General features: G+C 30.3%; 1 protein-coding gene across 6 annotated transcripts in view; it reads left to right on the top strand.

Moving 5' to 3' along the window:
• LOC126774017 (ras GTPase-activating protein raskol) overlaps positions 1–15,761 on the top strand; it is a 139,013-nt gene that overhangs the window by 50,778 nt on the left and 72,474 nt on the right. For 2 of the 6 annotated variants that reach the window (XM_050495336.1, XM_050495313.1), the window contains 2 exons: positions 1,155–1,184; positions 8,711–8,894. In XM_050495336.1, the coding sequence (XP_050351293.1) occupies positions 1,155–1,184; positions 8,711–8,894 (214 nt within the window). Of the gene's footprint in view, positions 1–1,154; positions 1,185–8,710; positions 8,895–14,690; positions 14,907–15,761 lie in introns of those variants that run through there. The other 4 variants (XM_050495321.1, XM_050495402.1, XM_050495392.1 and 1 more) reach the window with 4 other exon arrangements.

The following is a 15,761-nucleotide window of genomic DNA, read 5'->3' as shown; positions in this document are numbered from 1 at the left end:
TTTTTACAATGATAGTCTGGAAATATTTATTGTTATATTATGCATTATAAGAATAAATAAGTATGTCGTTTACATATGTTTAAATTATTTATTTTATGTAACATTTCTTTTTAAATAACTAAATTAATTCATGATTATATAAAAAATCATTATTATCATTCCAACTTATACCCAATAATCACATTAAAAAACCTTTTCTTGTATAGATACTGTTAACTAAATATTGAAAAGATGTGTTTGTCTTTTAACTTAAAAGCTCTAACTAAAATTTCAAATACAGATAAAACAAATGCGATGTATTTCAACTCCTTGAATTCTAACTCCTTGCACGCCGACGAAACTGGAAACCAGTCCAGTAGTATTTACATAGTATCTTATCTTAATGTCCATTGCAGTAGCGATATCATTTAATGGGTATTGGCAAAGTGTTAGTGAGAATAGAGTCTAATACTGACACAAAAAATTAAGCGGAACTTTGTACATGTCAGAAATAAAACTAGTATTTGCGTTAAATACGTTTCATTTTGTAACTTTACAAAGAAATGCGTTCAAAATCGATATTGAAATTTAACTCTTATGGTTAAGAATTTTTCATCTTGAAAAACAGGCTGAGATTATTTAAATTCCTAAAAAGATTAATTTTTAATATTGTTGTTTCAACCGTAACCGTAACAGCCTGTGAATGTCCCACTGCTGGGCTAAAGGCCTCCTCTCCTCTTTTTGAGGAGAAGGGAGATTGTTGTTTGGAATCTGCTATTATGTTTTTATTTATATATTAACTATTTAGTATTGATCAACTATTTCAATTTAATAATCGTATAAAGAGATATTGTTGTACGCTACTTATATAATAGGTGTGACGCCAATTATCAGCGTGCAGAAGAATGATATTTTCACGTGATCAACTTGTTTCTCAAAGCAATTTGTGTTAGTTATGACATCGGAAGCATTGTCTCAGTTTCTTTTCACTATTCGTTATTACATTAACGATTAAAACAGTTTATGTCTATAAACATGGTCGTTGCTTTTATGAGATATACAAAACGAGGCGTATAATTTATATTGTTATTTGGAATAATAACTCATCATTTATTGTAATATAACAACATTTTATTTTTTTAATAATCATTTTATTGTTACACGCTATCCACCAGTCATTTCCTGGCTTCTATTTGGACTATAAGGTAAGAAGTGTAGTGAGAGTCTTATAAATTGTGATTGGTTTTGCTTTTATATTTATTAAGTAATTCTCGCCCTTATATATTTAAAACTAGTATATTTTCTAGTTGCTAATGAGCTAAGTCATTTTAAAATGACCTAACATATCTTGTTTTGATTGTTTTCGTAGTCACAATGATTTATTTAGTTGTTTTAACACTATAAAGCATTGCGTTTTTGTTGTTGAGAGTGACATGTGCTCTACTTTCCTTTTGTGGTCTAATTGTAGTACTTAAATCCATTCGTTGATAGTTATAACCGCTGTTTGATAAGACATTCTATTCCTTATTTCGTAGGCAATAAGGTACTGTTGATTTACTTGTTATTTTGCACGTTTCGTGTATCGACCTGTCACGGTTTTACAGAGCAATAAATAATTTTAGCAACTAAATCTAGTTACTTTGCAAACATTATTCAATAATGTGAACATCAAAACGTATATCACACGAGAACTAATATAATAGAGATTGTATAACTGACGCAGTTGCGATGAATATACAACTATTATTCTGTATTCGGTATCATCGGCTTTTTTCTGAAATTTAAATTTGAGCGATTATTGAAATAGCGTTTTCTTTTAAAAACAGGATATTTTGAAATTAAATTAATCTCAATTTAATAACATATATTTTAAATTTATATTTTATTTTCGTTATAGAAAATGACAAAACCAATAATAATTAAGACATATCATATGATAAAACAAGTGTTAATCTGAATCAATCACAGGACAAAATTTTGAATACTATTACAATTTATATACTATTATATACGAATGTATTAATCTTTGTGTCTGTAATAATACTTCATATATTATCTAGTTCAACACACAAATCATTTAATTTCGTGTGTGTTTCGCTTTATAGGCTACAATTAACACATATTTGAAACATGTGGTATTTATTTAAATAAAGATATAAACTTGGCTTAGGTATTTACTGTCGGTGGTTATCCAGATTCTTAGAAGTGTACGGTGTTCTTAATGGAAACCCATTCACTAATGTCACTGGCCATATAAGTAAGCGAATTCAGAACCTTTTTGGTATATTAAACTTTTTTTTAATTAACCAATTCGATTTAATAATACTTAGTCATATTTTAGGCAAATGTTTTATAAATGTATTTTTTACACTTTTTTATTTACTATGAAAATAATAAAATATTATATAAATATTATTTCAACTTAAATAACAGTCATTCGAACATGCATAGACCAGTTTAAGTTTTATAAATCCTAACAAAATAATCTAAATAAAAACATATTCTCATAAATTTTGTTATATAAATCTTATTATAACACAATTTTTAAGTCTGATGTAGTTCATTAAATCATCCTAAAAACAGGAGTGTGAATAGCATATGTTTGAAAACGATTTATTATTAGCATTGCGAATATAACGTTTAAGGCAAATCGTTCTGACTCATGACTTTATGTCGGTGAACTTAAGTAACACGTGACCCTTTTGAGAGGATTTTTTTTTATATTTGTAGGTATTTAAACTTTCGAAAACAATATTAAGGTTATTATTTCGCTTGAGATTTGTATGTCTAAAGAAGTTATTGTAACCATTGGCTGTTTATTTATCATAAAGGTTATTGAACTGAACCTTTCGAGTATATGTGTAAAACGAATTAGTTGTTTCGTGTAATGTTAGTGCTTATAAATATATCGTATAACTGAATGTAAAACCGTTAATATATTTTACCGTCTTATTATTTGGCTTTTTTTTTTAATTTAAAATGGGAAAGCAGAGTGGATAATGGTATTCACGCCCATAAGCATTGGTACTGTAAGAAATTCTATTCCAATCTTAACAACGTTAATTGCATGGCACCTTGAGAGTTGATACACACATAATAATGGTAATCGGTCAAACGGTATCGAGGTATTTTAATCTCAAACAGATATACAAATATTTATTATTATATATTTAAAAAAATGTGTATTTACACAGAGGATAGTTCAGTACGAAATTTAATCTATAAATAAGTACTAATTTCATATAGTAAGTCCATTATTCATAGTTCAACAACAATGGGCTCTATCGAATCGACTCTATAAAACAATGAGGAGAGGAACGCCTCGCAGATAGTACGAACAACGAGTATCGAGTAACAGCGACTCGTTACCGGTCCGGGCTATTTACGTGCTAAGTACCATTTGTACGTATTTCTGTGTTTCACTCAAAGAGGATCTTTGTATTTAGTTTGGAGCATTCGACTCGACACGTTTGTAAACGTATCGATTGCACCTGAATAAAATCCTCGGGAATATTTTAAATCCCATCCAAATTATTATAGTCCCAGCATCGCAATCGTATCATTTTACTATAGTATTCTATTAGAAACAAAAAAATATATATAATATCAATGAAATTTTTTGATTCTTTTGTATCCTAGGACGAAATAAGTAGTAGTATACTACCATTTGACAAAGGTTATCTGTCAATCCTTTTTTTATATAAAAATCAGAATAAACGTACTAAATTAAAGTAGGTTCCTAATAAGTCGTTTTAAATCTCGATTTTACAAGATTATATAAATGTAATACTACAAGATAATTTAATATTGGCATAGGAAAATGATTTACAAGTAACTCTAGCGGAACTAGCATTTGAAAACGTTACGGATCAATAGTTTCCAACCCGTAGATATTTGACATTGCATTATGTCCTTTAAGTATATTGGGCTAAGTACAATGTACTTGTATTTATGCGAAGCCAATGTACGCTAAGGTGCATGACGCGCACATGTGTATTATGCAAGCAATTATCGATTTATACTTCCCTTAGACGAGAGTATTATGGAAGTGCGATCAAGAATTATTAGTGTGGCAAATTACTTTGTGCCTTTTTTTCGATCGTTTTTAGAAAGGTCTGTCAAAAACGTGAAGTCTTGTCAGCTTAAGTTTGATGTGCCACCCTCCCCGTCCTAACGACCTGGTCTGTAGCTTAAGGTTTTGGTTTTATTCATAATATTAATAGAAGTACATAGAACATGTATATATTTATAATATAACATGGACAATGATTGAAACCTATTTATAGTCAGAGGTTTTCTGTATGCTGTCCCGGTATTAAAGTAATTAAATTCAGAGTTATCACTTTCTTCATGATTTGTATATTTAATGTCTCAGCAAAATTTAATAAAGAATATATAGAGCGGGCACCTCAGTACGCGTGATAGAAGCAAATCTTTTTGCGTCACAAATATTGCACACAAAACAAGGGGTTTTGTACTTTGAAAAAGTTTATTTCTTGCACGGACAAAAGACAATAATAAATATTTTATTCGCACACATAGATTTAAAACATTTGCCACACACCACTTCCATTGTACCTGTTCTTCGTTCTGATGTTTTATCATCGTTGCTTAGTTGCTCACTAACTTGTTTGTATTGATTTGAATTGTATTGACGAGCTTTTATTCATGAGCTTTGCAATGTATACTTTACTAGATACAAAATACAAGATTTTGTATCTAATGAAGTATACATTGTTGGCATTAAATAAATTTTCACATCTAATTTTCGATACAGTTCATTGAAAATAGTTATTTATTTGAATGTTTACTCATAGAAATTTTTAACATTATTGAATTTGTTACAAGTTTGTCGACTTTAGATCTAAAAATTGTAAAAAATATTACATACAAATTTTATTTTATAGTAAGAATGCAAACGAGCAATCGGCCACCTAGTAAGTAGTCACGACCACACATACACATTAGCACTGTGACATACATTAACTATTCTTACACCGTTAATGTGCCGCCAACGATGGGAACGAAGATGTTATGTCCCTCGTGTAATTACTACACTGGGTCACTCACACATAAAATCGAAAAGATTTAACGCTAAGGTAAATCCAGCAGGGTCTAATTGCACGATCTTGAACGCCAATACACTTCAAGAATTTCTTGAAATCAATTCGATGAATGAATTGCGTCACAATGAATGCGTTTGATTTTCAATTTGTGCGTGATGTTCCGTTTTCTTGCTGAAAGCAGAGCTCAAATACATTAAAATATCTCAATTTTTACATACAAATTTTAGTTAGTTTGCTACAATACATCTGTAATCCTTTTAGTTTTTAGATTAATAAAAATAAACCTTTTACTAGTTGATATTGAGTTTAAGCAATTTCATGGACGTTACTTAGTTTTAGTATAGGAAGTTATAGGTAATAAGGAATATGAGCAATGACTAAATTAAATACATTTAATTGAGGAACAACTTTAAAGATATTAATCAAATTACCCAATATGTAAAATATGTAATTATTATCAATTTAGTGGTATTCGTTGTGCTTAATACTCAATTGGTGTATTGGAATTATTGGTAACCTTAATAAATCAACGGTATACGTGCTGTCGAGCGATGTGAAAGCCACAGGTCCAATATACCTTAGAAATTGGGATATTGTTGTCTTTTCACGAATAGTACAACCTGGGCGTTTAAAAACTGCCACTTATGTATTCACCAACCCGCACTTGAGTAGGAGGAGCATGGTGAAATAAGTACCAAATCTTCTCCTCAAAAGGAGAAGCCAGTGTGCCGTTTATAAGCCATTATTTCACTTTATTACTATATATAGAAATATTGATGAACCGATCATCATAAACTTGTCAGGAGTATAGAAAATGACATAGGGTACCTAACACCTCCACTCCGCGGTCGGAAACTACTCATATAAAAAAAAAAATTAGATTAGGTACGCATGCATTTCTATGTGGTCCTCGTCTTGTAGACTTATCATTTTAATCCTTTATTAATCAAATCAGTAAGGAAGTAGTCGTTAAAAATTGAAAGCATATAACACGCTATAAGCTACAATGAAGCTTTGTAACCCCATTACTCCTACAGGATCTGTTGGAACAAGCGATGACATCATGTTATTACGCTGTTCTAGTTAATGATACATAGTACAAAGTAAAAAGTGTGCTACGTTCCTTACGCGTTCACTGTTCAAATGGAATTTATTTTTTGTAGCATATAACAATGGACTTCCTTTATTTTTTTTTTCTATCAATTTAAAATTGTATCTAAACCAAATATTATCGAGATTTCTTTTATTGCAATGAGCACCGATTAGTATACATAAAATTATATTATAGTTTTTATATCAAGCTTAAATTAAGATAGTCAATATAATTTGTTTAACTATAAACAGTTTTAAAAATTACTACATTCGTTTTTAGGTATTTTTTCTTAAAAAAATATTTTTTTAACAATGATTTATAAGTCGTTATAGTAAACAAAAAAAAAACACTTCTTATTTAATAGTATGAATGAAAGAATATTTGATTGTGATAAGCAAATAAATTGTCTGCAGTGCACGAAATGAGTATTACAGTACTATTTAAAATAAACAAATCAAATACTCGCGTAAAACTATTTTTATGACTAAGGAAGCGATGTTTTATTTGAAGCGTCCATTTTACTAAAGACCATTATCTAAAACACAGTCAATTGTTTAACATAAAAATAAAACGGAATAACACTGTAAGATCTAATAACATAAAGGGAGGGGTCCATCATGCCCGACGTGCTTTCTCTGACCTATTAATAGGCTTCTATTAATATACGTGGACTGATGTTACCACTAGTCATTCTGAGAAACACTGTATAGAAAATTACCTTATTAGGCTGGTATGTTTCGTTAAAAAAGTTGAATTATACATCTAAAATACCAAGATAATTTAATATTCACACAAATCACATAACATGTTTAGTTAGTGCTTTTAAATGCAAAAGGCATACTTTTTTGTTGGATAAGGGTTAATTCTCCATGGGCAACTCCGCTATATTTTATTTCTTTACAATGTCCTATGCTTACAAAAACATACTATATTTTTTCATATAGAAGATCATTTTGTAAATAAATTTATACTTAAAAGTTATAATTTGTGTAGCAACACTAGCATGGTGGTCTGCTTGCTTGTCTTCTCCACATGCGCTTCGGCGAAACATGTAATTGGGTCAGATTCGTTAGAATTAGTTTTATGATTTAGTTCCCTTAACCCGCACTTAATTTGCTTCAATGTAAGTTTCATGTAAACTTACAATTTATATGACCGTATAAGACAAAACTAAATTATTTTCATGTCCATGTTTATTAATTTTATCAAAATGATTTCCATACACTTTTTAATTAATTAATTTATGAATGATGTGTGTGTTTGTGTATTTTGGGTAGTCGTATTGCTTTCTTGCTTTTTATAATTAACATTGAATTGCATAACACTAAAACGATAAAACTTTTTATTATCTAGAAAACTAGAGTATAGATGAGATAGCGTTCAAACATTGCGTCGATAGGAATGATTCAGGGCATATTAGAAAGGAGATAGAAGGACGTGGGAACATAATGATTGTAATTACGATTATGACTTATAAATATAAAGAATTATGTTATATCAGATGATATTACCATTCTATGCGTCAAACGTCAGTTATTTGACCCATTCATGGTATTGTTATCTAATTCGAATAACCTTGCACTCTAATTAATTATTTAAAAACACGTCTATTTATGTTATTTACTTGCACACTACGTAAAAAAATTGAATATTTAAAGAACTTAATTAAAGTAGAGTAAATTATGTCCTGGCATGTTAAGGCCTACTCGCCATTTCAGGAGAGGGTTTTGGAGTTTATTTATAATAATATTTAAAGTATCAGTTTTTATTATTTCTTATTATATATTTTGTTCAACATTACGGTAATACATGGTGATTATTTTATTATTAAAAGAATGTAGCGTGTTTTTTTCTTCTTGATTAAACTAAGCTGTTTGAGTGAAAGTACCATCAAAACACGTTCTTCGACATTTAGATTTTGCAGTAGACAAATTATGTAACGTTAACTATTAAATTTTAAGTTGAGTTCTCTTTCAAAAATAATCCTTGATTCCTGAATTATAAATATATCAGAAACTGGAAATTAATAAGTTATTTTTGATAACTGTTGTTAAAATAATCTTTTATTCGAAACCAAACAGTTATTCTATATAGCTATTGTTTAAAATATAACTACATTTCATAAATATATAAAATCTGATTTATCTAGCCGTTGAACAAATTCATAAATAATGATTATGACACGTCATATACAACTACATATTATAAATTGTGAGCTGTATATTTCACTCATTCTTGAAACTAACCGATTTTTGAAGTGATAATTTATTGCAAAATATTGCAAACTGTTTTGACCAGATTTATACGAGTTTTCTAATATCCAATCTCCACTAACTTTAAATAAATTTATGTTATGTAAATGACGAAAGAAGTATCTACCCTACAACTGTACCTAACGCTACACTATATAAATAAAATAACTTTAATATAACTGACATCAATGATTATTAATTTAAAAGTAAATAAATTTGAAATTTATCAGAAAGTTCTATAGGTAATATTTCTGTCGATTTCACTGTCAACCGTTTTAATTTTTAAAATAGGTAATTTATATTTACATTAAACTTTTCAGACGTCCAATAACAATGGAGAGTATGCCACGCGAAGCCTCCCTCGAGTGAGAATAGATGGCGGTAGTAACGTTGGAAATGGAGTTAGACTACGATGTTGGGCTGCACCTCCATCTATTACTGAAGAAGAAGTTGAAGATGAAATAGAAGAAGATGCTGTTTCACTACGAGCGTTACCATCTCAAGGTAAGAATATATTTTTAGTTAAAATTATTTTTAAAGAGTGAAGCGGCATCTAGTGATGATATGTAATACTAATAGCACAAAGCGACATCTATGTTGCTAGAACTAAGAACTATTCAGTGGTATTTCTATTTAACGCTAGGTGGCAGAGTACAATTGCGTAAGAAGATATATTGTCAGTGTTTTTATTCGAAACAATTTGCAAATATTTTAATAATATACAATATGCAGTATGGTTTTTACTGTGTATATTTTAAACCATTTTTCTTTTATATATCTATAACATATGAATCAAAAAATTCGAGTGTCCTAATTAAAGGGCATTAGTGGAAACAATTGGTGACGCTTTTTTAAACTATCATTAGCGGTTTGTATGTAGGGCTGCTGTCTAATTATTATTAATTTCATGGAAGAGAACAAAAACAGTAGCAATTAAGCTCAATTGTTTTATGCTTTCTTTAATAGACTAAAGCGAACGCTAAATAAAGTTATTAATTTCATGTTATATTGTTGATATTTAATATATTTTTGTTAAAATAAACAATACCTAGAAATCACACTAAAATAAGATTAAAAAGTAGAAACATAACATAACTTAGTGACACATTAAGTATCGCTAAAAAACATTGTAGTTTTTTAACAATGTCTTAGTGATAGAGTTGATTGCACGGTACATTGATGATAAATCTTTACTAAACCCAGTATTCCAGCCCTAACGAATGACGCGGTGACGCTCGCGCACCCATCCGGCACCAATCGATTACAACGAGTTTCACGCACCAACTGCATACTTGCGACTGTTTTTACTCCTGCTTATATTTTAATGCGTTTTAGTTTCTTGTGGACAGTGTTTTTTTATGTACAACATCAAATGCTTCAATTTTTTTAAAAACGTTTTTGTAGAAAAATAAATTTAATAGCCTGTCATTTCTGTGCGTTTATATTTTTCGTGTATACATATATTGTTTTATTAAAATGGAGTTTGTAAAGTTTCTTCTATTCTTTTACTTAAACATACTTGTTTTATGTGAATTTTGTAATCTTGCCGGAAAAACAGATAAACGCATATTTTTGCATTATAAATAAATTGCACACGTAGTCATTCAGAAACCATACAGGCCTATTTTCACCGTCTGATAGTCTCGCCCTTCCCTGAATCGAAACAAACAGACAATTAGGGCTCGACCGTTTTTAATTGACATTGCCCCCTGAGCGATGCCCATTGACTTGGACAGTGTGACATTCAATCCCTCTCGTGGTATATACTTCCAGACGATTAGTTAATTGAGTGAAATGAAAACGTTAATCGTGTTAAAACCTATTTTATTTTGTATAACATTGTAGCTTTGTTTAATGAGTACAGCGTAGCATAATGAATTTTGTGGAACTTTTGTATTGTATTATATAAAATTAATGAAAACCGCTTATGCTAAAGTAAAAAAAAATATTTTAGTACTTTAGTTAAATCGCTTAAAATGATCGTTTGATTTAGTTTTACGCGTCTTCAACTCATATGTTAAACTTGGCTTTACCAGTAAAACCGATTTTTCAGATCAAACAACTATCGATTGACAAGTTCGAAATAGAAAATGTAAACGGGGTGCGACGAAAGAGCTATTCTAAATTAGAAACCAGTTCCATTTTTTGTCTTTCCATATAATATTTTATGTTCAGTAAAATCAACTGCATCAAAATGAGATGAACTTTTTTGGTTTATTCATTTATTGTTCATACAAAGTATGTGAATCCGGCGCTTTCTTTATTTTTTTAAACTATAAAAAACGCAATTTATTTTATATATTTTTGTTTAAAAAAATAAAATGACAGTAAAATAATGAGATGCTTCCTGGGAAATATATTAAGATCATTGAAAGAATTGACAATTAAAAGACAAGAATTCACAAAGTATGTAGAGCAAAGAAACAAAGAAAATATATAATTTCGCATAATAAAACGTTGATAATTGCTTAACCTACAATGTTTATTTGTGATTTCCTCAAAATTTGAGTCATGATCTAATTGAGTGGCTAACGCTTGCACACATCACGATTCCCGTGAACGTACAGACGTCCGACCTGAATGTTAATGTACCGAAGAAAATGTAGGTAAACAAAGGTATGAGTCGTATGTAGCAGAAAATAAAGGTCATTACGACACCTGATAACGGCGTGTGGTTAACCATATGAACGGCAATGCGGTTAGTAAGAATTCAAAAGAATTGGGAGTTTCTGATTAGTTTCGGACGTGTCATATATTATTAAGTTGACACTTATGCTCTTTCTCGACGAATTTTTTGTAGCTCTTATAAATTTTTTTAATATATAATTAACCTAAAATAAAAAAAAACATCGACAAAAGAAAACTAAAGTTACTTTAGTAAGTATTAGAGCATATAGACGAGCCGGTTGGCGTGGTTGGTAGATACTTGCCTTTTCACGCCGAAGGTTGTGGGTTCGATTCCCACCCAGGACAGACATTTGTGTGCAAGAACATGTCTGTTTGTCCTGAGTCTGGGTGTAATTTTCTATATAATTATGTATTTACAAAGGAAAAAGTAGTATATGTAGTATATAAGTTGTCTGGTTCCCATAGCACAAGCTTTGTACAAGCTTAATTTGGGATCAGATGGCCGTGTGTGAAAAATGTCCCAAGATATTATTATTATTATTATATTTCCTCATTTTAACATTGTTTTACCGTAAAATGTAATTACCAGAATAATGAGATTATTAATACCATAATAAATTCAACAGACAGCTAGCCTTGTTTTTATCGTTTACTGAGTCACTGTTATTGAAACCTGTTGAAATAAACTTATGTCATGGCAAATAAATAATCATTGTGTGATGTAAGAAATATGATATGTTTTTAAGATATAATTTTGATTAGCGAGATTTTTTGTAGAAGTTTATTGTTGGATGTCGCCGCAGCCATGCCGGTGACGTACCACAAGATGAATAAAAACGCATGTAAGGTACTGCTGCAGTGACACAATGACCTGTGCATTATACGTTAGTATATGTATTAGAGCTTTTTATACTTATTTGTATATATTCAAATAATCTTTGTAATCTGTTCAATAAGAACTCACTGTAGGTTAAAACAAAATCTATCCAACATTATTGTACGTTTGTAACATTATTACTGACATTGATAGTCTGTAGATAAGATTAATTATAACTTTTTTATATTATTTCTAATTTGCTTGAGTTAATCAACTTTTTATTTTATTTTTTTTGTAGTAAAGGTTAAGACGGACGAGCAAATGGGCCACCTGATGGTAAGTGGTCGTCAACGTCCATAGACATTGGCATTGTAAGAAATGTTAACTATCGCTTACATCGCCAATGCGCCATCAGCCTTGGGAACTAAGACATTTTGTCCCTTGTGCCTAAAATAAAGTACTGCTGTTTTGCGGTAGAATATCTGATGAGTGGGTGGTACCAACCCAGACGAGCTAGCACATATTAAAGCCCTACATCTAGTAAAATTATGTACGATATAATAATTAACGTACGTCGATATTTACTTAGTTGGGATATTTTTTTATTATCGAGGTAGGCGGACAGGCAAATGGGCCTGGTGGTAAGTGATTCCTACCGCCCATGGACATTGGCGCCGAAAAAATAAATAATAACCATTCTTTATATCACTAATACGCCACCAACCTTGAGAACTAATATGTTATGTTCCATCTACCGGTAGTGACACTGGCTTACTTACCCTTCCCACCCGAACAAAAAAATAATACTATTGCCGTTCGAAGTATGTGATGAGTGGGTGATACCTGTTAAGACGGGCTTGCACAGGGCCCTATTACCAAGTCAATTGAGATTATAAAGATCATTGTCCTTCTAGCTACTGCACCTCACAAATAAGGTGCTGGTGGGATATTTATACAGGTTACATAGCATTGCGGTTCAGCGTCATGTACTCGTACACGGAGCCTTACTGTAAACAATTAATATTTATTATATATCGTATTGCCGTCTGACAACTGGCTGGTGTTAGAGCTACGAGCAAGTCCGCTATGTACGTACGGAAACTTATCAGATATTCTATCATTTAATAATATGTAATACTACTACTACTAATAATATTATTACTGTGTTCCCAATTAAAGGGTATGCTAGTCAAGAACACAAGTCACAGAGACATATTTATCATTATATGAATGTATGATTTGAAACGCATTGGGTATAATTAATTGGTTATACTTCTCATAATGCAAATGCTTATGGGAAAATTTAACCATTTTCCATGCTGATATGAAAGCTACGTTACGTGATGTTGATGATTTAGAAAGTACCGTTATAATTGTAAATAAAATATTTTTAAATTGTTTACAATTATAATTGTAGTTATGTACTAACTATTTGACGTACTATAAGTACCGTCGAGCAATTTTAATGAATGAATCAAAACATTGTGATCAAGGGATAATAATATACCTAGTAAGTGCAATTCACCTTGTACTTTGCAATGTCAATTGGCAGACGAATTGCCATCAGGTGGACGACCTCGTTCGGCTTCTTGCTGTTCATAAAGTACGAAAAATATATAAAGCGTAAATTAAATGAATCATGTCACCTGATTTTATAGTTGAAATGGAAGTAGTTGCCTTTAAAGGTGAACCAGACAGTATTAACTTTCATATAAGCATTGCGGTAGTTTGTACATGTGTGCTTGTGTCTCTGTGTAGTGCACGTACCTATGTGAGCATGGTTTTAAAGTAAGCGCGTTTATTTTGAGCGTGCTAGTTCGATTATTTAATTTATTCTACTTTATCATCCGGTCTGTCAACATAATATGGATATTATAAACTTCGCACCTAACATCATTCATTCGATACAGGCTCTCAGTACTAAATACTCTCTGGAATAATCAAGGACTAAATATAAATCCTCAATCTATAATATCTCTACCAAAAATACTAAAACAATTAGTTTATGAAATTGTTAATCAAATATGTAGGTAGCTTTTTACGATTAAGCATCGTTTCTAACATATTATAACAAATAATCTTATTTATTATTAAGAAAATTTATAATATTATAATCATAGATTTTACGTAAATATTACTTATGTATGTTCAAATAATATTATATTTATTATTTTGATATAATTGTGCTGTTCATCCATATTAGCTGGTGACAGCACTGGCGCGCCGTTGATGCTACTGTCTATTGTCTCTACTAAATGCAGTCAGGGTTGTCGGAATTCACATAACGAAAACAAATAATTATGACTATTGGTAGAACTATATTATCAAAATTGTTTGTTTGTTTATTATCTTTATTGTATACATAACATGAAAAATAATCATACACAAAAAATGGTAATGTTATTTTAAATTATACGTGTACAAAGGCGGACTTATTTTAGAAACTAGGATGTCTCCCAGTAACTTACCAACTAATAGAAAGTGTAAAATCTAAATTTAATTTGGGAACTGTTAGGTACCTAATACCACCCGTATTAGTGATCATCAGATTTTACATGAGGTTAATAACTTACATGTAAAATAAAAACATTATTATTATAATGAAAGTTTGGTGTAAGAAAAATAGTAACAGATCGTTATGTGAAAATTAACTCTTAGGAAAATGTAAATGTTTATGAATAGGCTCATGTTAAATAGGCGTCACATTCATATCCCTCGTACGGTTTGCATGTTAATTTTTAATAAGCGGAAAATTACGCAGGTTTATCACTACAATAACATATTTTGACGCCCCTACATTTCTCAGCCGGTGTCTGCGAGCGGAGCGTGGCGTTCGCGCCAGTGCGTTACGCCGCTTCCGACTCGCAACACATCGGTATATTCGAAATTCGAGTATCGATACATCGCGTTGAATCCGCACGCGTTACTTTTTCGAAAAAAGTTTTGCGCAGTGCGTTAATTTTGTGTTAAGGTGAATTATTTAGTGGCTAGTGCTGTGATCGTGTACGAAATCAGCTGTTTCGAATAACGATTATAATTATGAAGGCTTATTACTGTTCTGTGGTTATGAGGTTATATTTGTTTGATTAATAAAATTTAAACATCGTTCGTATATACTTTCACAACAATAAATATTAATATAAAAAAAATTGAATTAGCATCAAATAGTTTGAGATTTTAAGCTTTATATATTCGTTTATATGAAGTTTCGATAAAAAAATTTAAATACATCATAATAATAAACCTAATTTCATATTAATATACATTTTACATAACTTATACATATATTTAATATTCAATATTAGAAATTCAAAACGTTGCACAACAATATTATACCATTATAAAATAAAATATGTTTCTAAGTTATATGTTCCTAAATTTGTTTTAAAGATAAATATCTATTTTGAGAACAAAATAATTAGTGATGCATCATTCTCTACAAACATCCGATAGGTATTTATATATGCGTAGGAGCCTAGCAGTAGCAACCATAATAATACGTTGCATTTTTATTGGTTATTAATAACGATTTGAATATATATTTTTTAAATTATTATACTCAATAAAAGTATATTGAAACTATTTCATAAATTAATTAAATCTTTGCAACAAAAGACAAGAACGTATTTAAACACATAAGATGTAAAAATAATGCTCTATAATATATATTTAAAGAATAGTTAAAGTGATAAACGAATCTGAACTGTTACTTTTATTGCGAAAAAATCGTCAATTCATCGCTTACGGGACAAATCCGTTAGTCGAATACCGCAGATTTTCGATTTTGAGATAAAACGGTTTTGTTAATTATTGATTTCATACATCAGTTATGCAATATAGATTACTTTCGTATTGCATAAAAATTCCGTGCCGCTATCGTTAGACGATATAGATTGGAATAGCTCGGTATAGTTCTGGTTATTTCC

Source organism: Nymphalis io, chromosome 2 (genome assembly GCF_905147045.1).
Source record: "Nymphalis io chromosome 2, ilAglIoxx1.1, whole genome shotgun sequence".
Taxonomy (NCBI): Eukaryota; Metazoa; Arthropoda; class Insecta; order Lepidoptera; family Nymphalidae; genus Nymphalis; species Nymphalis io.
Note: the sequence above shows the minus strand (reverse complement) of the source record. Positions and strands in the feature narration are given on the sequence as shown.